This window comes from Canis lupus, chromosome 14 (assembly GCF_011100685.1).
Source record: "Canis lupus familiaris isolate Mischka breed German Shepherd chromosome 14, alternate assembly UU_Cfam_GSD_1.0, whole genome shotgun sequence".
In the NCBI taxonomy this organism is placed as follows: Eukaryota; Metazoa; Chordata; class Mammalia; order Carnivora; family Canidae; genus Canis; species Canis lupus.
The window spans coordinates 9,303,263-9,325,263 of NC_049235.1; the positions used below are offsets into that span (position 1 = coordinate 9,303,263).

General features: G+C 34.3%; 1 protein-coding gene across 5 annotated transcripts in view; it reads left to right on the forward strand.

Moving 5' to 3' along the window:
- GRM8 (glutamate metabotropic receptor 8) overlaps window positions 1-22,001 on the forward strand; it is a 737,042-nt gene that overhangs the window by 455,095 nt on the left and 259,946 nt on the right. For all 5 annotated transcript variants that reach the window (XM_038556627.1, XM_038556630.1, XM_038556631.1 and 2 more), the window contains exon 7: window positions 8,403-8,603. In XM_038556627.1, the coding sequence (XP_038412555.1) occupies window positions 8,403-8,603 (201 nt within the window). The remainder of the gene's footprint in view (window positions 1-8,402; window positions 8,604-22,001) is intronic.

The following is a 22,001-nucleotide window of genomic DNA, read 5'->3' on the forward strand; positions in this document are numbered from 1 at the left end:
GCGCCGCCTTCAGCCCGGAGCCTGATCCTGGAGACCCAGGATCAAGTCCCACGTCAGGCTCCCTGCATGGAGCCTGCTTCTTCCTCTGCCTGTGTCTCTGCCTCTCTCATTCTCTGTGTGTGTCTCTCTCTCTGTCATGAATAAATAAATAAGTTTAAAAAAATAAATTAAAATTTTTTTTGAAAAAAGTGAATTGTAAATTTTTAATTGTACTATGATTAACCAGTTAAAAATAAAATGAAAAAATTCTGTTTCATAAAACTAGAAAACACAAAATATCAAGGCATTACTTAAAAAGAAATGGGTGGGTGACATATCTTTACTGAGGATTCCAAAAGAAGATTTGAATAAATGGAGATCCTGTGTTTCCAAAAGAGACATTTAATATTGCAGCTATTTCAAGTCTTCTGAAACTAATTTTAAAAATCAATACAATTCTAATAAAAGCTGTAAGTTTTGGAACTAGCTGAATAATTCTGAAGTTTATTTGTGAGAACTGTCAAGAATTAAAAAAAAAACAAGAATTTTGATAGAACTTGCATGAACAGATGGTAGGACTTTTAAAATTATAATAATTGTAAAATAGGTAGTATTGGCATATTAAGAGACAAGTGGCTTAGAGCATAAACTCCGGCTATATATATCCAAGAACATATAAGAGTTTGATGTGTGTTAAAAGTGACTTTATATAAATTAATGGGGAAAAGAATATTCATTCAAGTAATCATGTGGAAGAATTGGTTCATAATTTTGAAAACAAAGTTAGATCTCTACCTTATACAAAATATCACTTTGAGTATGGGAAATGGTTAAATGCAAAAACCTGAATCCATTGAATGAACTACAATGCAAGTATAAAAACTATGCTTCCTTACAATATAGGGAAATTTTCACTATAGGTAAAGTGAACATAGCAGATTAAAAAATATACACAGAATCTTACTTTTTAAAAAGATTTTATTTATGTATTTGAGAGAGAGAAAACATGAGAGATAGAGCACAAGCAGAGGGAGCAGCAGAGGGAGAGAGAGAAGCAGAATCCCTGCTGAACAGAAAGCCTGTGGGGCTCCATCCCCTGGACTCCAGGATAATGACCTGAGCCCATGGCAGATGCTTAACCAATTGAGCTACCCAGGTGCCCCCCAGAATCTTCTTAATTTTTAAAAATAAAAGGGGAAAATAGAGAAATCCTGTAAGGCAAGAGATCAATATGTAAATGGTGGTTAACATGGTAGGCTAATAGATATTCTTTGTTTTCTTCATTATACTTTTTCCCCTCACATTTCTATTAATACTGAATGGCTTTCCTAATTAAAAAGAAATAAAAAATGTTTTTTAAAAGCTCATTGGAAGCCACATTATAAAGTCTGCAATCTCCTACCTGCTTAAGGGGATTTATGGAGGGAAAATTGGATTCTTCTATGGAGGAGCTTAAATATACTTTAAAGAGAGAAACTCTACTATTAACTATTGAGTTAACTCTGTCAATAGTCTTATGCACTATCTTGAATCAAAATTTGTTTCTGATGTGCATGATCTAAGATAATTATGTAGAGAAATTCAACTGAATTTAATCAAATGCCATTTCTTGGTCTGGGGACTTAGGGGTATATCTATGAAATAATTTCCTCTTCTGAGCATCTTAAAAAAAAAATGGTTGTTTTGCTAGAAGATAGACTTTTAATCTTACTTGCCTCTTACCTTAAGTTTTTCAGTGTTTTAAATACCCTAGGGCATTGCATGGAAAATTTAACACCTGAAGGGGACACCTGGCACCTGCCTGAAGCACTTTCCATTTCCTGCCAGGCACACAAAGGAGAGAAGTCATTGTGGGCTGATGTAGCACTCTTCAGGGGTTGATTTACAAGTGTCTCAGATATGTCCTCAGGCAGCTAAGAGCCTTCAGTTCTTGGGACTACATTTAAATTACAGAAGAAATAGAGAGCTGGTGATTTTCAGTAGAGGACCCTTATCTTCTCATTTTCTCTGCCTTTGTAAATAGATAAGGTGGAAGCTCAAATTAGTTCATTAGTCCAATACATCTGTTTATACAGGTCCTTGACAAAGCTTAGTGAAGAATCTACAAAGCAGAACCTATGTGTGGGATTCTTTTGAGTTCCATGTTACTTTCTTAGAGAAATCTTATAGACACATACATACATAAACACTCTTTACTTCTAAAGCTAAAATACTCTTTATTTTTATAAATATTAATTTTTAACTTTTATTAGCTTTGGTTTTTGCCACAAATATCTAATCATCTTGCTTATGAACTTCAGCCACATTGTGCCAGTTTTATTATCCCAAGAGTATTGCTGAAATTCACAAGCAAGATGAAAAATGCCTACAATGTTAAAGGAACGTATTCCCCCTTTTTGGTATATTTTAATATAAATATTGCCATTTGTTAGTATTCCTTAGTATTTCTGTAAAAGTATACATTGTTTTATAATATTCTAAGTGATCTGTGGCGGGAGATCTCATGTTATATATTCAAAGACTTAAAAGTGGAGCAGAGAGAGGTGGGGTAGTGCCAGCAGATGAGGCTGAGTATAACCCATCATGGAGGTCCCTGGGGGCAACTTTCCTGGTCAGAGTCCTAGGAATGTGCCCAAGGCCACTTGCCTTGTTAGTTGGGATCCGAATCTAGAAAACTGAAACTTTTCTTCTTCATGAGGAACTAGATTTGAAATAGCTCAAGTTTAAGAATAATGAAAATGTACCCACTGGTCGGAGAAGTTCAGAGAAGTAAAAGGTAAGCCTGAGTTGGAAGAAACAAAATTTCACAGAGGAAGAGGAGGTGGTGTAATAATAAATGGCCAAGGTTTTGAGTTAGACCTGACTACCATTTACTGCCATAACTATGTGGTCTTGAGCAAATTATTCAAGTTTTAAGTCTTAGTTTCTTTATCTAATTAAAAAAAAACCACAGAGTAATAATAATTCAGGACTTAAATTATGCCCCACTGGTCAGGTCAGTCTTCATTCTCCTGTAGCAGCTGCTTCCCTCTGGCAGTCTGTCTTTCTGCCTTACCACAGGGCCCATGTTCTCATCACTCTGCAGTGCCTGTGGGAGCAGCGCACCTGTCATTTGCATACCTTCCTGCTTAGGAGATGTTCCTGTATAATGGAATATGCTTGTTTCTTTCCCATTCTTCCCCTATTGTATCCTTGAAAGCAAATCACTTTAAATTCAGTAAAAGATGACATGTGCGGACTCAATAGTGATCTTTTTTAGTGATCTTTTTTAGTGTGCAGTGAAGTTCTTTTTGGTTCTCATGGATTGTCACTGGTGTGGTTCACTGATTTCCACTCACTCTGCATTTACTACATACATGGGGGGCATTGGGAAAGCTTGTTGTGGGACGTGACGGTCCTTTCTCTGGTGCATCAAGTAGCGAGGCATAAGGAGTTGTGGAATTTAGAATGACTTTTAAATCTGATCTGATATGCATAAATGTATTAATAGCCATTCACTGGTTCTCTTTCTTCATCCTAGCATCCTCTCTACCCTAACTGCAGGAACACAATTTAATAATTTAAAATAGTTACTGCATACTTAAGAAAAAATCAGGGAGAAACCAAATAAATACTTTTTAACCTACAAATTTAGAATGTGAGATTATTTCTACTACATGCCAAGAGTGTAGTAAAAAAATCAACCAATTGGATATTTGGTTTCTTGGGAATAAAATGACTAATAGAACTTCCTTTTTTTCCTCCTTCTTCTTCAGTTGATCAGTTTATTGGATTATCATTACATTAACATACTTTCAGGAAAAGGAAAATAACCTCTAATCTCAATCTACAAAACTAAACTACACTTCGAGAAATCAGAAATTCTTAGAAAGCAAAACTCAACAACTATGTCAGTCAAAGAATTTAAAATTCAAGTCAGGCTTATTTTAGGAACTTAAATTGTAATATATACTGCACTTTGCAAACTTGAGCAGATTTGCCTTTTGAAAACCAAGAAGATACCCTGTGATGTTTGAAAGACCTTAACTGAGGCACATATAGTATTTCTTGGACCAATAAGAATTTACTCTGTTGTCCAGGAACACAGTCAGAATTCTTAGATTTCATTAAGAAAAATATAAATCAGTCTTGCTATAAAATTTATGAGGCTGCCTTCATCTCCCACCATGCAAACACTTTGCTATATGCTGTTAATTTTAAGCTATATACTAAAACACATCACAACTTTACAATCAGTGTTTTAAATGGATGGCTGACATATAGCCTTTGACAATATTTAGCACTTTATAGCAATGCATTAACGCTAACTTTAGAAACTATAGCATAATGAAATTTTACAGCCAATTAAGTTGATGAGTCACTGTCAGCTTCTTAAATTCCTCTTTTAGATGAATAAGACAAGCAAATATAGGAAGTGAGGCACAAACTCTAGCTCTTGTAAAATCTTAAGGGTCCTCCTGAAATTGAAATGTTAGGGAATAAAACAATACATTGTCTAAACATCCTGGAAAGAAATAAAATGATTTCTATTTAAATTTAGAAATGGTAATAATGTTCAGTCTTTTAGTTTGTCATCACGTACTTACATTGACTTATGGAAAGAGTCATATAGTGTCCATTGACTTGTGTGACAATAGTTGCTAAACAACCTGAACTTTTGCTTTAAAACAAGTGCAAAATTGGATATATTTAATCTCTGCCCATACTACTAGGAGTTTATAGCTAGTCAAAGAAATAAGTAGTTTGACAAGTGCAAATTTGAATATGTCCCTTTAAAAAAATAAATATGTCCCTTTAAGAAGATGCTTTAATAAGATGTATGGTGTTGAGAATTAATTATAAATCTATTATATATAAAGTTGAGTCATTTTAGGAAAAATCAAGGAAGAGTATACCTATTAGGGGTGCCTGGGTGGCTTAATCGGTTAAATGTCCAATTCTTGATTTTGGCTCAAGTCATGTTCTTAGGGTCATGAAATCAAGCGCTGCCTTGGGCTCATTCTTTGTGCAGAGTCTGCTTAAGGTTCTCTCTCTCTCTTTCTCTTTTCTTCAGATAAACAAATAAATACTTTAAAAAAAAGAACTTGTCTGTTAAATTAGGGCATCTCCATTAAAATTTATCATGAAAGTGTCACATATAACTTTATCCTAATTATTGAATGTTGAAAAAATATCTTTATAGATTGATAGTGAGGTTGCAGTAGCATTAGAATAAAATCATAATATGTTAAATCCAAAACATTTTAGGATAGAGTAAATTTAAAAATATAAAATATTTGGGATGCCAGGATGGCTCAGCGGTTGAGCGTCTGCCTTTGGTCAGGGCATGATCTTGGGATCCGGGATCAAGTCCTACATCAGGCTCCCTGCATGGAGCCTGCTTCTCCCTCTGCCTATGTCTCTGCCTCTCTCCTTCTCTCCTTGTGTCTCTCATGAACAAATAAATAAATCTTTTTTAAAAATGTATACAAAACATTCATACACATCTAGCTCTTATCTATATTTTATGGATCCTGAAAAATTTCCAAATTCCTTAATGTTCTCATGATCATTACTTTCTTGGAATCAATTTGGCTTGGGCATTTTCTGCCATTTCTATGCCTGCTGTTCATACTCCACTAAATGGTAATAGAGACAAAGAAATTCTGTCTTTTCTATAAAGTACACAAAAGAGGAGCACCTTTGTGGCTCAGTCTGTTAAGTGTCTGACTCTTGATTTCAGCTCAGGTCTTGATCTTAGGGTCGTGAGATTAAGCCCTGCATCAGGCTCCCTGTTCAGTGGAGAGTCTGTTTGAAATTTCCCCTCTCTTTCTCCCTCTCGAAAATGATGATAGATAGATAGATAGATAGATAGATAGATAGATAGATAGATAATTTTTAAAAGTACATTTTCTTGATTATTAAAGAGGATCCACACATACAGAAAAATAAAGTATGCAAAAGAAAGAAAAACAAACAATAACATTCACAGAAGGGTGATGAGGGGAGGATGCATGTGGGTGTATGTGTCTGTGTGTGTTTGTAGCAGAGGGATTTACAGATCAGCAATTCAAACCACATAACCTGGAATTTTAGTGTTACAGACAATTTGTGTCCTTTTCAAATTTATACATTGAAACTCTACCCCCTAATATGATGATATTAGGATGTGGGGCCTTTGGGAAATAATTGGGATTAGATGAAGTTTTGAAGATAGAGCCCTCATGAATGGAATTAGTGTCCTTAAAAGAAGTCACCAGAAATATATCTTCCATGTAAGGATATAATAAGAAAATGGCTGCCTGCAACCTAGAAGACATCCTTCACCAGGACCTAACCATGCTGTTACCTTGAGTCTGGACTTCTAACCTCAAGAACTATGAGAAGCAAATTCTTTTGCTTATAAGCCACCCAGTCTTTGATATTTTGTTTTATCAACCCAAACTAAGACAGTTAGATATCTGTGTTTGGAAATTACAGATTTGTCATGTCCCCAAAATGGGAGATGTTGATTCAGTATATCTGGAGTGGCCCTAGGGAATCTATACTTAAGAAGATAATCAAGAATGGAATGACTGCTCTGGGATTTGTAGTCTTCATTTCCAGTTATCAAATTTAGTGATACAAAATAAATGAAACTGGGGTCTTATGGACCTAAGGACCTACCTCAAAGTAGTTATTTCTGTCTTGTATCATTAAGTTGATATGTCATTTGCCTCTTTTTTCATAGGCAATCATGCTGGTCTGCCCAGGAATATCTAGGTTTTGGTCCTATGTTCTGAGAAATCCCTCAATCCTGGGCTAACCAGAGTGGTTGGTCACCAGATAAGATCTTTAAAGAAACAACTGTATCTTTTTGTTTGCTGTGACCATTCTTCAATATTTATTTATGAATTGTCTACTTTGTAGTTAAAACTATGAGAGAGAAGTTTTTGGCAGAAGGTGAAAGGGCTGTTTTCACAAAGTCCCTTGATGCCATTCTTGACATAGCAGCACTGTCCTAAGACCCAGGAGACAAAGTGCCACACATGGGAGAAGACAGTGCTCCCGTATCTGTGTGGATCTTAGCTTAGATCATACAACAAATGCAGATTGAAGGAATCAATGTACCTTTTGGCACTTTGAAGATACTCTGTAAGAACTGATCTTCCCTCTCTACTCCTAAACCTGCAAATGCCTCAGTTGGAGGTTTTAGGAAAATGATGGAATTCCCTATAATGATAGCCTGGTTTTAGCTCTATTGAGTTTGACATGGAAGCAGACTACATAGAAATATGATAGGCAATTGGAAATGTGGGCTGGCAGTTAGGTGACAGGAAAGTCCTAGAAAACTAATTTATCAGACCACTAGATTCTGTAATAAATTAAATCAATTACTATAGAAATAGAAAATTGATGAGGATCTAAGCACAGCATGGTGACTATGGTTAACAATGCTGTATTATATACCTGAAAGTTGCTAAGAGTAAATTTTAAATGTTACCACCACAAGGGAGAAAAAAAGGTTACTATTGGAGGTAATGAATGTGTTAACTAACCTTATTGTGGAGATCATTTCATAATATATACATATAAAATCATCATTTTGTATATCTTAAACTTAAGCAATGTTATATGCCAATTATATCTCTGTAAAGCTGGGAAATATTTAAAAAGAAAATAAAATAGAAAATTGAGTTCGAGGGGTGCCTGGGTGGCTCAGTCAGTTGGGCATCCAGCACTTGATTTTCGCTCAGGTCATGAGATCGAACCCACCCACATTAGGCTCTGAGCTCAAAGCAGAGTCTGCTTGTTCTCCCTCAGCTCCTCCCCCTGCTTGGGTACGTGCTCTCTCTCTCTCTCTCTCAAATAAATAAAATCTGAAAAAAAAGAAAAAGAAAAATTGAGTTCAAGAAGAAGATTAAGTTGAATGATTCTTCTGAAGATAGCTGGTTTACTTATGGAAACACTGTCATTTAATATTTACAAAAAGGGCTCCCAAGTAAAGCACATTCAAAATGAGAATAGGCATGGCAGGGTGAAAAAAAAAAAGACCTTACTTTGAGACACTAATTAAATGATACTTCTGAAACTGAAGTGGATGAAAAGAATGCAATCTACACATTTTACTTATGAGATCAAGACACTACCAAAATGTTGTGTAATTACTAGAATGTACAACATAATAGGACTCAGTAAGGTGGAAATAAAGATAATGAAATGATATGTTTTTATTTAGTTCATATCTTTTTGTTGCTAATAGAATAGTTTCTGTTCTTTCCAAATAAAAATTTCAATACCGAGTTTAAAAGTCTGACTCAGTAAGTATAGGATTAAAGCAATTGAAAGTAAAATCAAATAGTTTTGTCTCATTAAGTGTGCCTCAAATGTGGAAATCTTAGCCCTAATGCCATCTTTTAGTGAAATCTAACACCAAATTAATGGTTTTCTTTTTTATTTTGCAGGGCTGGAACGAATTGCAAGGGATTCATCTTATGAACAGGAAGGAAAGGTCCAGTTTGTAATTGATGCAGTGTATTCTATGGCTTATGCTCTGCACAGTATGCACAAAGATCTCTGCCCTGGATACATCGGCCTCTGCCCACGAATGAGTGCCATTGATGGGAAAGAGCTTCTTGGTTATATTCGGGCTGTAAATTTTAATGGTAAGTTACAACTTTTTTTTTGTCCTTATATACTTTAGAAGTGACAGTGTTTGTTCTCCCTGCCCCCCATATAGGGAAGATACTGAGAGTGGGAAGCTCAGGATTAGAAGCAGTTCCCCTTTTAATCAGAAGTGTGAGTTTTTCCACCTGCTTTTAAATATCTAACATATTTTTTTGCACTCCTGAAAGAAGCATTAATCTGTTCTTGAAAGAAGCAGAAGTTAAAAATAAGCCTCTATCAATCAAAATATTCTACTTAAATACCACTATTTCAGAAATAACTTAAGAGACTTATTTGGAACCACTGACAACAGATTAGATTTCTTTTAAAATGTTTTGTTTGTGCCATTATTAGAGAAGGAATTATAGATATTTTGTTTTAAAACTAATTTTAAGCTTTTTAAACAATAAGTTGGCTTGAGGAAGGTAGATGATTCGGAGTTGCTGCATATTCACCTTAGAGTGCTGTGTTAAGTTTCTGTGTCTTCTCTTCCTTTGTTTCACTTTCAATGATTTGGTCAATGTAAAACAATGGGCTGCATCTTGTAAAATAGAACTACGTACAATGCAGTGTAGATGGGATTTGCTTCCTGCAGAAGCAGAAATACTGCTTTCTGTGAGTGTTACAGAAGCTGATTCAAAATATGCTGGACCCATAGTATTTGGCTGAGAATAGCCAACTGCCTGTCTGAAGTGATGGAATTGTTGAATGTTGTTGCTCTTTCATGAAACTTGTAATGGTTGCTGCCCATGATTTTGACCATTATTTTCAAATGAAATGATAGAATGCTCTGAGCTGTCTAATTCTTTCTGTTTGGCTGTAATCCACACAATGGACATGCCTCTGAGCCACACACAGCACTGCACTGTCCATCATAATACACTCCAGTGACCTCAGCTGCCAGCCTTTCTCAAAAAAGCACAAGGTCATCTTCAATTTAGAATTCAAGTGGAAACTTCTTCTTTTGCTTTGTGCAGGGAACATGAGACAAAATTTGGTTTATATTCAACACAGAGTATCCTTATTTTCAGCAGAATTTTTGTGAGACATTACATAACAATCCTTTCATTACAAATATAAATATTAAGGGGAATTTAAAAATAATTTTCTTGCAATTATAAAAATTGAGCAAAAGAGAAGTATTATAACGCAAGATTATTTATCCTAACATGAGGTTGGAGTACACTCCCATTTATCCAAGTTAGGAAGTGTGAAGAGCAATGTAAATGAATATATTTTCTCAATAACTGAAGCTCAACTCCAGATGGGAAAATCTTTAAAGAAACACAAGATTAAAGTATTTTAAAGGTGAATTGCCAATTTCTCTCTTATCTTAATCATAGATAAAAGCTAAACCTTCCCTTGATGACTTTCATTATTATACCATACTGTAATATAATGATGCTATTAAAGACTATTAAAAACAGGGATCCCTGGGTGGCGCAGCGGTTTGGCGCCTGCCTTTGGCCCAGGGCGCGATCCTGGAGACCCGGGATCGAATCCCACATCAGGCTCCCGGTGCATGGAGCCTGCTTCTCCCTCTGCCTATGTCTCTGCCTCTCTCTCTTTCTCTCTCTGTGACTATCATAAATAAATAAAAATTAAAAAAATAAATAAATAAAAAAAAATAAATAAAAAAAAATTAAAGACTATTAAAAACATCTTAATGCCTAATGATTATTAAGACAATTTGCCTCTAGACTCCAATGATTCCTGAGTTCTTCTGTCTCCTTTTTATAGTCTTTTTTTCCCCTTCTACTATATCAGACTGCTATTTTTGTGATTTTTTTTTTTTAGGGCTGATCTCTTCCATAATTTGCTTCTTAAACTCACTGTGAACAGAGTAGCACATATAAAATTCCATTAATTTAGTCAAGATACATCTATCGAGCACACAGAATGTGTTAAACATTGTGATAGGTGCTAAAGATACACCACGGATAAAAAAATAGTCAAAACAGATATGAGATTTAGATTTTCTTGGAAATTTAGATAATAATCAAAAAAGCACACAAAAGTATAATAATATAATCTCTAGTGAGTGCTGAAAATAGAGGTATGCTGAACTGAGAGATTGCAGTAGGGAAACACCTCTACAGGTGTATCTGAAGGAAATGAGTGTCAGAGATAAGAGTAAGATAGAACACAAGAGGTCTTACAGGCCATTCTTAAGATTTGTTCTTCATCTTGAAAGCAACAGGAACCACTAAAGCATAATAGAACTATGTCTTATCTAAGAGTAAGTATACTCCAGATATGAGGATCATATAAAATACATGAATTTTAGTATATGAACTTATAATCTCTTTGAGCTCCCTGAAGATTTATTTTGCTAATGGCTTGAAACTAGTCTGTATTCTAACAGCTGATGCTACAAGGTGAGAGATCTAAGCATAAGCAGATTGTTATGGATTATGTAATCCTCCTGATTTTTAGTAATTTTCAGGGAGTTTGTCAATTTTTAAATTTCATTGTTGGCTATTTATTAGTGTTAATTAATTATTAGTGCCTTGCCTATTTCTGATAAAAAGATATATAGGGTGGCTCAAATAGAAGTGTATTGTCAAAAACATTTAAGGAAGAAGAAACAAATATGGTAACCGGGATACAAGACTACATCAAGTTCTGAACTTCCCAAGCAGACAAAACGTAAAGGGACATCAGTGGGATACATAACTTTCATTATATGATAGAAGCAAGCCTACGTATTTTTTAAAGAGAGAATTGATTTTCTTGGAAACTATTTCTAAAAGAAATGTATCATATGGTACTTTGACAGCCTAATAAGCAAGGTCATTTAACACAATTTTATACAAAAGCAGAAGCTTTCTCTTTGGCTGTTTTGCACATGTATCCACAGTCAAAGCCAAGAATGTAATGCTTGTAACACTGAAGGGTATTTTTTAAAAGAGTTTTCAGGAGGAGGGAGATAATCTTCTTTGATCTAGATTAACAACTCTCTCAAGCTCTGATGATACAGGGATTACTATATTCTGTTAAGAATAAATGAAGAGCTTTCCCTTATACTCTGCTTTTTAGACTCGATCTTCAAAAGACTGCTACTCAGAAATTTAACATTTCAGTCAGTTAAAAATAAGAGCTTCTGGGTTGAAGGAGTGGTCATAATTTTGGACACTCCACTTCCCTTATTGCTACTTGCTGGTCCTGGAGGAACGTTGATATGTCCTAATAGCTAAATGGAGCACACGTCAAATCCATAGGCTTAAATATTATTGCTCTTGACAAGGCTTTTGTAGGAATTGGAAGTAGTCATCTAGAGTGTATACTGGGAACCTAGCTAACAGCTATTATATGTTGTTAATTGCATGCCAATTGAGTGGGTTGTGTTGGTGATGGTCAGTGTTCTCACCTAGTGAGATGGCTAATTCACTTCCCAAAGCCTGAAAATATGAGAGGACCATTGGCCAAACCTCAGTTTCCTTGAAATAATCAGTTTTGAATACCCTGAGGTGTGGAGAATGTACTTGACTAGATTCAGAGCTGCTTACTGTACATGACAACAAAAAATTATTATATACTTAAGGTTGTCTTAGCATAGCTACTACTAGTTGTCAAAGAATGAGCTTTGTAAGGCAATGATCAATTTTGTATAGTGTAGCCTTCCAGATTTTCTGTCAGGATCACTGAGCTACGAAAGGTACTCATAAGTAATTTTAAAAATTGACTTTGGATGGAATTATCTAGTAATGTCCATTTAAATATTGGATAATGTCTGCAATAAAGTGCAAATTGTGCTTCAAAAGAAACTGTTGTTAAACCAGTTCTTTCTGACATTAATGAGATATTGAGGCAGATTGCTTTTCACGATCCCTTTTAATTTGTGATAGTAAATAAAACCTTGTCATTGGTATGAAGGGAGACTTCCAGTCTGTAATAGCAGGAGACATAGGAGCCAGAACAGCTGGATGCTGCACAGACCATTGGTATAAAATTAAAGTAACTGTTTAAAACTCAGTCTTGCTGAGATTGTAACCTTGTGTGCAGTATGCCTAATTAAGCAATGGTTTAAAGATACTTGGTTTAAAAGGTCATGCTTCTTCCAGTTTTATTGTTTAACTGAGAACATAACAATAATCTTAGAATTTCAAATGGTGAATGATTAGTATTTCAGACCAGAATTATTCTATAACACAACAACTAGGTAAAGGTGAAACACAGTCAAACTACTAAACTCCAAAGTACTATTGCCATCAAAGGCTTAAACAACAATGGTGGTTTGATTGAATTTAATCACTCAAACTGTTATTTTCTCATCAATGGAAAAATTTACCTGAGCTATATTCGGTATATGTATTTTAAGCACATTCTGATTCATAGCATATCTGGAATTACTCATGTGTTTCTTACAACTTTTCTCAACCTTTTCTCTGTACTTGGGGAGCCAGAGGGAAACAAAGGCCTGCCTTTTGGATTAGTTTTATTGCTACCATTTGAGCAAAACACTGTTTCTATAAATTTTTTAAATACAAAGATTTATCAAAAGAAAAAACATAAAATAAAGAAGAGGAGTTCAGATTTTTCAGGAACTTAAACAACGATGTCAATTCTTTCAGTCTGGTCTATAGGCAATAAAATATTAATACTTACATCTTGTATAGAATCAGAGATTTTCCTGTTGTCATGAGAACCTTATTTATTAGAAAGAAAAAGTGTTGGGTAGAATTCCAGTGTGATCTCCTCACTCCTTTTCTCTGTACTTGAGCTCACATCAGGGGCAGGGCAGGCACAGGGGCATACTAAACAAGAGTGTTTGTAGGTAGCAGAAACCACCTTAAACTTGCTTAAGCTAAAAGGAAGAATTTATGAAGGTATGTCAGGAAACCCCAAGGCAGAATACAACAAGGTCTAACGAAAGAGCTGATTATAAGAACTAAAAACCGGTCAGAAATCCCAACTTCTCCCTATTTCCTTTGTTTGGTTTTGTTTATATTGGTTTTCCCCACTTCTAGGTTCATAGAGTAGATAACAGAAGGCCATCTACATTTCTACAAATTAGCAGCTATTTCTTCAGGGCACCTGCTAAAATTAACATGTATATATTTCTAAGTCTCAATTCTTACTTCTTAGAAATTTGAATCTTATTAGCCAAACTTTGGATGTCAGATCTGTTCCAAATTATCAGTGGTGAGGAGGAAGTAGTACACATTCCCTTGTCATAGGAGTGCTCTCCCTGTTTGAAAGGGACATTTGGGAAATTTCTGTAAGTGACTTGGGAAAATTTAACCAAAGTGAGCAAATTGATGAAAACATGAATACCTGAGAAGGGATGATGGCCCTCTAGGCTCAGAATCTCACTGCTTCCTTGCGTGGGTGAGTTTTCGTCAAGCTAAAGGAGACACAGTTAAGAATCACGTAGAATCTGTGAGAGCCTGTGAGAGGAATCAACTTTGGAATATTTTTAATGTTAGTTTTCATTTTGTGGTTGAATTTCTTGGCATGAAGAGGAATGAACAGCTTCCCTGAACTCCCCAGTGAGATGGTGATCTAACCATTTCAGTACTCAGTATTCTGAGGAAACTATACCCTTGCCTGATCACAGAGGCTAGTATAGAGGTAGAATTTTCCAGCATCTTATTTTCTTTAGCAATAATATTGATTTCAGGTACTTAATGCAAATTTCCAAATATATAATTATGAATGTCTCTGAATATTATAGTCTGATTTTGAGGCAAGTGTGTTTGCATAAAATAACTTTAAGCTATCTAAAAGAAATAAATATGACTTAATATTAGGAAATATACTATAAATACACTAAGAGGTCAAATAAGACAAGGATAAGTATCTCATAAGATTCTTTAAAGTCATTTGATTAAAATATATCTCCCATTTCTGTACATAAACTAGAAATGGAATAAATGTTTGACATAATAAAGTACTCAACCTATAACCAATTATATATTTCTAGTTGTTATTCCTATTAAAGAGATGGATTAATGGTAAGATGGTCCTCTTACCATTATTACTAATATTCTGTAAATTGTAACCAATGTGACAAATATGAAACAAAAATAATAGAGATTACTACTAAATATGAAAAAGTATGAGTATTTTCAAGGGATTTGATCTCAAGGCAATAAGTTGAAAAAATACATTTGAAGGAATTACTTTAGGAAGATGATCAAATATAAAATTAATATTAAAACATGAAGAGCTTTCCTATACATTAGTAAGAAATCATTGACTAATATATGGGAAATGAAACTCTGTTTCCTTTGCAAAAAATATTTAAAATATCTAGTATCCAAGATCTATAAAGAACTTATTAAATTCAACAGCAAAGAAACAAACTATCCAATCATGAAATGGGCAAAAGACATGAACAGAAATCTCACAGAGGAAGACATAGACATGGCCAACATGCACATGAGAAAATGCTCTGCATCAACTTGCCATCAGGGAAATACAAATCAAAACCACAATGAGATACCACCTCACACCAGTGAGAATGGGGAAAATTAACAAGGCAGGAGAGGATGTGGAGAAAGGGGAACCCTCTTGCACTGTTGGTGGGAACGTGAACTGGTGCAGCCACTCTGGAAAACTGTGTGGAGGTTCCTCAAAGAGTTAAAAATAGATCTGCCCTTCGACCCAGCAATTGCACTGTTGGGGATTTAACCCAAAGATACAGATGCAGTGAAACGCCGGGACACCTGCACCCCGATGTTTATAGCAGCAATGTCCACAATAGCCAAACTGTGGAAGGAGCCTTGGTGTCCATCGAAGGATGAATGGATAAAGAAGATGTGGTCTATGTATACAATGGAATATTACTCAGCCATTAAAAATGACAAATACCCACCATTTACTTCGACGTGGATAGAATTGGAGGGTATTATGCTGAGTGAAATAAGTCAATTGGAGGACAAACATTATATGGTCTCATTCATTTGGGGAATATAAAAATAGTGAAAGGGAATAAAGGGGGAAGGAGAAAAAATGAGTGGGAAATATCAGAAAGGGAGACAGAACATGAGAGACTCCTAACTCTGGGAAACAAACAAGGGGTGGTATAAAGGGAGGTGGGCGGGGGGGTGGGGAGGTGATGGGCACTGAGGGGGGCACTTGATGGGATGAGCACTGGGTGTTATTTCTATATGTTGGCAAATTGAACACCAAAAAAAAAAAATTAAAAAAAAATAAAATAAAATATCTTGGAATAAATTGAACCAAGGAATTTGAAAGACCTATATTAACAGATGACTTTATTGAGAAACATTCCTTGTTTGTAGACAGAAAAACTAATTACAAGAAAAATATTAATCTGAGTAAATCTGTAGTCAGACTTAGCTTAGTATAATTCCAACCAAATGATAAAGGAGTATTTTCTAGAATTTGAAACAATATTTAAATTTTAATTATGAGAATAAATGAATAAAAACTGAAATGATTTTGAGGAAAAGTTTATTTCTACCAAACATTTAATATTTAAATCTAATGACAAGCTATAGTCAATACAAATTGGAACTAGTACCGAAGAAATATGGCAAATAGAACTATATAGAAATCACCAGAAATATATAACAATAAATATGTAAATCAGTTTGTATGTATATGTATATACTTAAATATGAATTTATGATGTGATAAAGATGGACTTAGAACTCTGTGGAAAAGGACATTCTATTAATTGATTATCAACTCATAGTAAGATCAAGTGACATGATTCCTCCACATAAGAGTCTTATCCACTTGGAATTTATTTTAGAGTTAAGTAAAAAAGAAGCAAGATAAAAAAATAAAAGACAGTTCATTAAATTTGAATGGGGAAGCTTTTTGAATAGGACAGTGAAGGAAATTATAACAGGAAAATAGACCTGTTTGATTTAGTAAAATTTCAGCATTGTCAGATATTCAAAAAATATCATAAATACAGTTTTAAAACAAAATATAAAGTAAGGGATATATTTGGGCTGTTAGGTCAAAGGATAATAGCACAAATGTAAAAAGAGCCACTGTAACTGACATCAATGATGACATCTTGAAGAAATCAGTTGCCAAAACTTGTAAATGTTAATAAGCATTTTAAAAAACCCCATTAACCTTCACTAGTAATTACATAAATATAATTTAATCAGTAATAAAATATTGTTTTCCATCTGTCAAATTTACAAAGACATGAAAAATTATAATAGTGATTATCAAAAAGTAATTTTATTGGTTCTTTCAAATATGCTTGGTGAGAGTGGATATTAGCGTAATTTTTTCAGAATATTTGCTCAGCACATATCACTTCTAGAAATATATTGTAAGAAAAATATTTGAAATAATTGTATTTACAAAAATATATTGAAAAACCAAAAAAGCAGAATCACAATTTTGTTCTGTTTCTAATTAAATCTACCAACACTATGTTACATAGTGGCATAGCATTTTGACTGTGTCTTGGAATCTCAGGCTTTTGTCTAGGTTCTGCTATTACTTTTCCTCTGTGTTGTGAGCCCATCTAGCTTCACTTTTTAAATAGAAGGATTATACTAAAATATTCTCATCTCTGAAATCCCTTCCAGCTCTAAAGTCTTTACATACTCTTTTAAAGGTATATTTTTAAAATACAGATGCCTATCAATGTTCTTATTGTTGTCTTTTGTTGTTATTGTTTATAACTATTTTCATCTTTTATGAGTCATTTATTTATCCCATATACATTTTATTGACAATCTTATAAAGGTACATAATAGGGTTCTGTGTTAGACATCAGGAATACAGAGACCAATGAAACATGGTCCTGTATGTTCTCAGATATCATAACGTAACAAAGGACAGGCACAAAGGTATTACCAACAAGAATTCAACTTGATAAATCTTATGATAAAGGCATGAGTATTAGAAGAACACAATATAAAGCTGAGACAAGAAATACATAAGGAGGACCTCAAAGAATACATCACACCTGATTTAAATTATGAATGAAAAGTGACATTTCTTAGGTGGACAACATGGGGAAAAGGCATTAATGACAGTCCATTGACTGATGAATAGATAAAGAAGATGTGTATACACACACATGCAGAGAGAGAGAGAGAGAGAGAGAGAGATAAATATTACTCAGCCACGAAAAAGAATGAAATCTTGCCATTTGCAACAATGCAGACAGAGCTAGAGGATATTATGCTACGCGAAATAAATCAGTTACAGAAAGACAAATACCATATGATTTCACTCATATGTGGATTTATGAAACAAAAACAGAGTAGTTTAATAGTACTGGAAGATAAGGAAAAACCCGTTTTCTAAAAAAGCTGAGCATCTACTTTGCAAGAATTTGAGAGTGCAGCATGGGAGGAGCCTGGAAATGAGACTGACCAGATGAGCTTGGGCTTAGTTAGAAATATCTGTCAAATTCTGGTGTTTGAAGGTGACACAGCAGGCAACAGGTAACTGAAGCTTTTTGAACAGGACAATGAAGTGCTAGGGTTTGTGTTTTAGAAAAATAACCACAGCAGCATTTTGCAGACTGGAGGAAGTGAGATTGAAGACAGGGGTGGTTAGGTTAGGAGACAGTTCCAGTAGTCCTCATGAGGGAACAGTACTTGAAAAGAGAAAATGAAAACACAAGTGAAATGGAAAGAAAGGGAGGAGAGAGGAAGGGAACATAGATTATTTGAAGGCTGGCTCTGTTTTGGCACTGTGCTTTGACTAAAAACCAAGAGGTTTTGAAAAAGAACTTCCCTGCATGATCTTTCTTTGTAATTATAGTTCATTTACTGGAGTTAATTTAGCATTTTAGTATATATGTTATCGATGATACTGGCTTTGCACTACTTTTTATCTACTTCTGTAAGTAGAAAACAAGATATAAAATGTCAATGTCTGGAAAAACTGGCATAAAATGTCATCTGTAGAAGCGAATGCTGCACAATTTTCCTTGTGGTTAACTATTACCTAAATAATCACTATTTAGTAAATAGAGATAAAGCAAAGTCAAACATGATGAAAGTCAAGTGTGTTAATCTTAAATATGAGTATCCTTTTTGATAATTACCTCATTTGAAATAAAATTGAGAAAATAATTATTAATAATTTGGAAGTACATTATATGTACTTAAAAATATATGTACTTAAAAATACATGTACTTTAAAATATATGTACTTTACATTATACATTATATTTACTTAATATATGTATTAATGTATTAGTGCAATGTAAAAAACATACATTAATGTAAAAAATACATTATATGTGCTTAAGGTTTGCAGGTAGTAAAGTATTCCTGGAAATACTGTATATTTAAAAAATGAATGATATATATAGTAATATTGAATATATAAAGATAAACAGGCTGATTTGAAATTAAATGATATTTCAGTTTCTGATTAAGGAAACCTTAGGCTGGTTATAAAAGATTAATCTTACGAGTTAAGTCATCATGAAATCTAGCAATGTAAATGTACCTGCCTCTGTTTTCAACTGAATAAGGTGATAAACTGCGGGTTTTTTTTTTTTTTTAACTGTGGGGTTTTTTAAATTCTAATTTCTTTTATAGTCATAAAGCACAAAGTTTATTAATCTCTCATTTCTTCCCTTAATCTGTAAACACTTATGTGTGGGCCGAGTTGGAGCCAGCATCAGATAACAGCTTGAGGCAAATCAATGACATTGCCTTAGTTTTTCCTGCGCTCCTACTCAGCTTCACCCACTGCATTGGGCTGCTTTTACTCATTCTTTATTCTTGTAATTCCTGAACTTCTTCATCATGTGATAAGAAATTATGAATAAACATTTAAATCCCAGAAACACATGAAGTGCTGTAGGCTTAGTAATTGAGGATTAAGGTCTGGCCTTGGGTCTAAAGGGGGATATGGCAGTAAGCCTTGAATGAAGAAGGATGAGTGAGCAGAGAGGATTTGGGGTAGTGGGAAGTTTCTGAAGGCGTTTACACTAGACAGTTTGTATTTTACATAGTGATCAAAAGCCCAGGCTTTATACTTAGTTTGCATCCAGTTAACCACACACTATTTGGTGATCTTGGTCAAGTGACAAAACCTCTTTAAATCATTGTTTCCTTATCTATAATATGGGGTTGGTAATATTTTCTAGGGTTCCTGTGAAATCTAAATATAAGGTGATAATACATAAGAAGTACTTAATAAAGAGATAAACTGTATTATATATGGAGGATATTTTATCAATAGGGATATAGTGATTAGTACTTGGATCATCTTATGAAGATGATGAGATAGATGGGTTGGGACTGAGGACTTGGGAATCTTAAGAAAGATTAAAAATAATTAAAAAGCACTACATACAAAGATCACTAATGGGAATGAACAAGGCAGATATCAGAAATGATGCTTCTGCCGTGGCACCAATCACCAAGGTTTTCCCAGTAGCATCAGTTTCTTAGATATAGGAAGAGAAATCTGATTGTTTTTACAACATTCTCAAAGTAAATGGAAAAGTGCAATACTGCTGATACAGGCATCTGATGTGTAGAGTAGATCAAATGGGGCTCATTCTCTCATGATTTCTTCTGTTTCCTTCAAAATTATGTACTTTTTTTTAATGAAGGAAAGAACTTAATGGAATAGCTCCCACGTTATTAAGGGTAATTATTTTCTGGTGATATGTTGCTTCAGAAAGAATCTACCCGAAAATTATAATTGAGACTTGATTATTTTTCTCTTTAAGGTTATTAACTCTTATAATTACATTAAAGTTTAATCACGAAGTTAGTTTGAAAGTGAGGGATATGAATGAGAAAATTCTTTTTAATTCAGGTTCCTAATTGTTAACACTTTTGGGATTTGGGTTTTCTCAGTCTCTTGCATGTGTTTGAAAACCATGACTGTAACTTTTCTTTTGAACCATATACACACTTTTGTCTGTAGCTAAGGGAACAATGACCAATTTTAATTTAAAAAATATTTATGAAGTGTGTATTTATGATACTTACTTGCAAATGTCATGCACATTGATTAAACAAACATTTATTGAGTATCTGTTATATACCTGCACTGTGCTATTTGTATTTTGTCCCTCTTCCATTTTTCACTTCTTTCCCTTTCTTCATTTTCCTTTGTGTCTTACACTTCTTTTCCAGTCCTATTATCCTCTTTTCTTCCCAATAATTCTCTATTTGCCCTTGTGATCATTTACTGATCAAGATAGTGACAAGTGGCTAAGAGCATGAGCTTTTGAGTTGAGACAGAAATGAACTAAAATTTCAGCTCTCCTACTTAGGTGGTAAGTCCTTGGATAAATCATTTACATTTTATAAGCCTTCATATTCTCATCTTTGAATGGAAATAATAATCATACCTCCCTTGCAGTGTTTCTGTGAGCATTTAATGAGATAAATCACCCTGAAGGGCTTAGCACAATGCCTGACACATTGTGAATAATCAACAAATGGAAATCTATGATTTTTTCCTTCTGCTACCTGATAAGAATAAAGTCTCTGTATATGTTTCCTGAATTTCAAACATACACAATTAAACACCTCCCAAACCACACCTACTCACACACATTTCCCTACAAATCTTAGATTTCAAAGCATCTGATAAACCTAAGATAATCAGTGATACTCTGTTGTTTGAAGTTAATTTCTTATTTCTTCAAGGCATAATTAATCTATTTTTAAGGATTATTAGGTTTTTTTAGTTCACTTTTTCTCTCTTCTCTTGGAGTCACCTTCTGAACCCATTATCTCTCATTGACATCATAGGATGAGGTATTGGAATAAGAGGACATAAAGCCCATACTAGTCCATTTTGTCCAAAGTAAAATGAGCTGATAGATAAAGGGATAGAAGCTGTTGCTTGAAATAGTGTTCAGGGAATGTGTTCTGTAATAAAGTATACCTCCTATATTAAGAAACTCTTCAGAAACTCACTTTGACAGGCAGTGAAGGAGACACCTATGACTTATGCAAAAAAATAAGCTGGAGGTCATTGGTCACATCCAACTCAGCTAAAGGGAACAATTGTACCGTGTATAAACCATTCAGTTGTCCATGTCCACAGAAAAGAGAAGAATGGACTTTACATAACAGAATTAGTTACAACTCACAAGCCCTGTGCATTTTTAAAAGTAATTCAAACAGAAATGAAAATACATTTTTGGCAGGTAAAAGGGATGTGATTAAGGTCTCCCAGAAAGATATTTACTAATTCCTACCTCACTCTTAATTCTGCTCAAGAAAACTAATTTTCCCCAAATCTTACATTTTTCTTTGCTGGTTGTCCAGCTATATTGATGTCCCTAGGATTTATACTAGCTCATGAGTAATACTAAGAAATTCCAGCCTGTTGAATGATACATTGAAAAGGCCATTCTTCTCAGGTCCTTGAAACTCTCTTAACTTCCTTTTTGTTCTCTATTTTAATATTAACTGCGGGCTTATGTAAAAATTTATATACCCATGTTTCTATCCCCC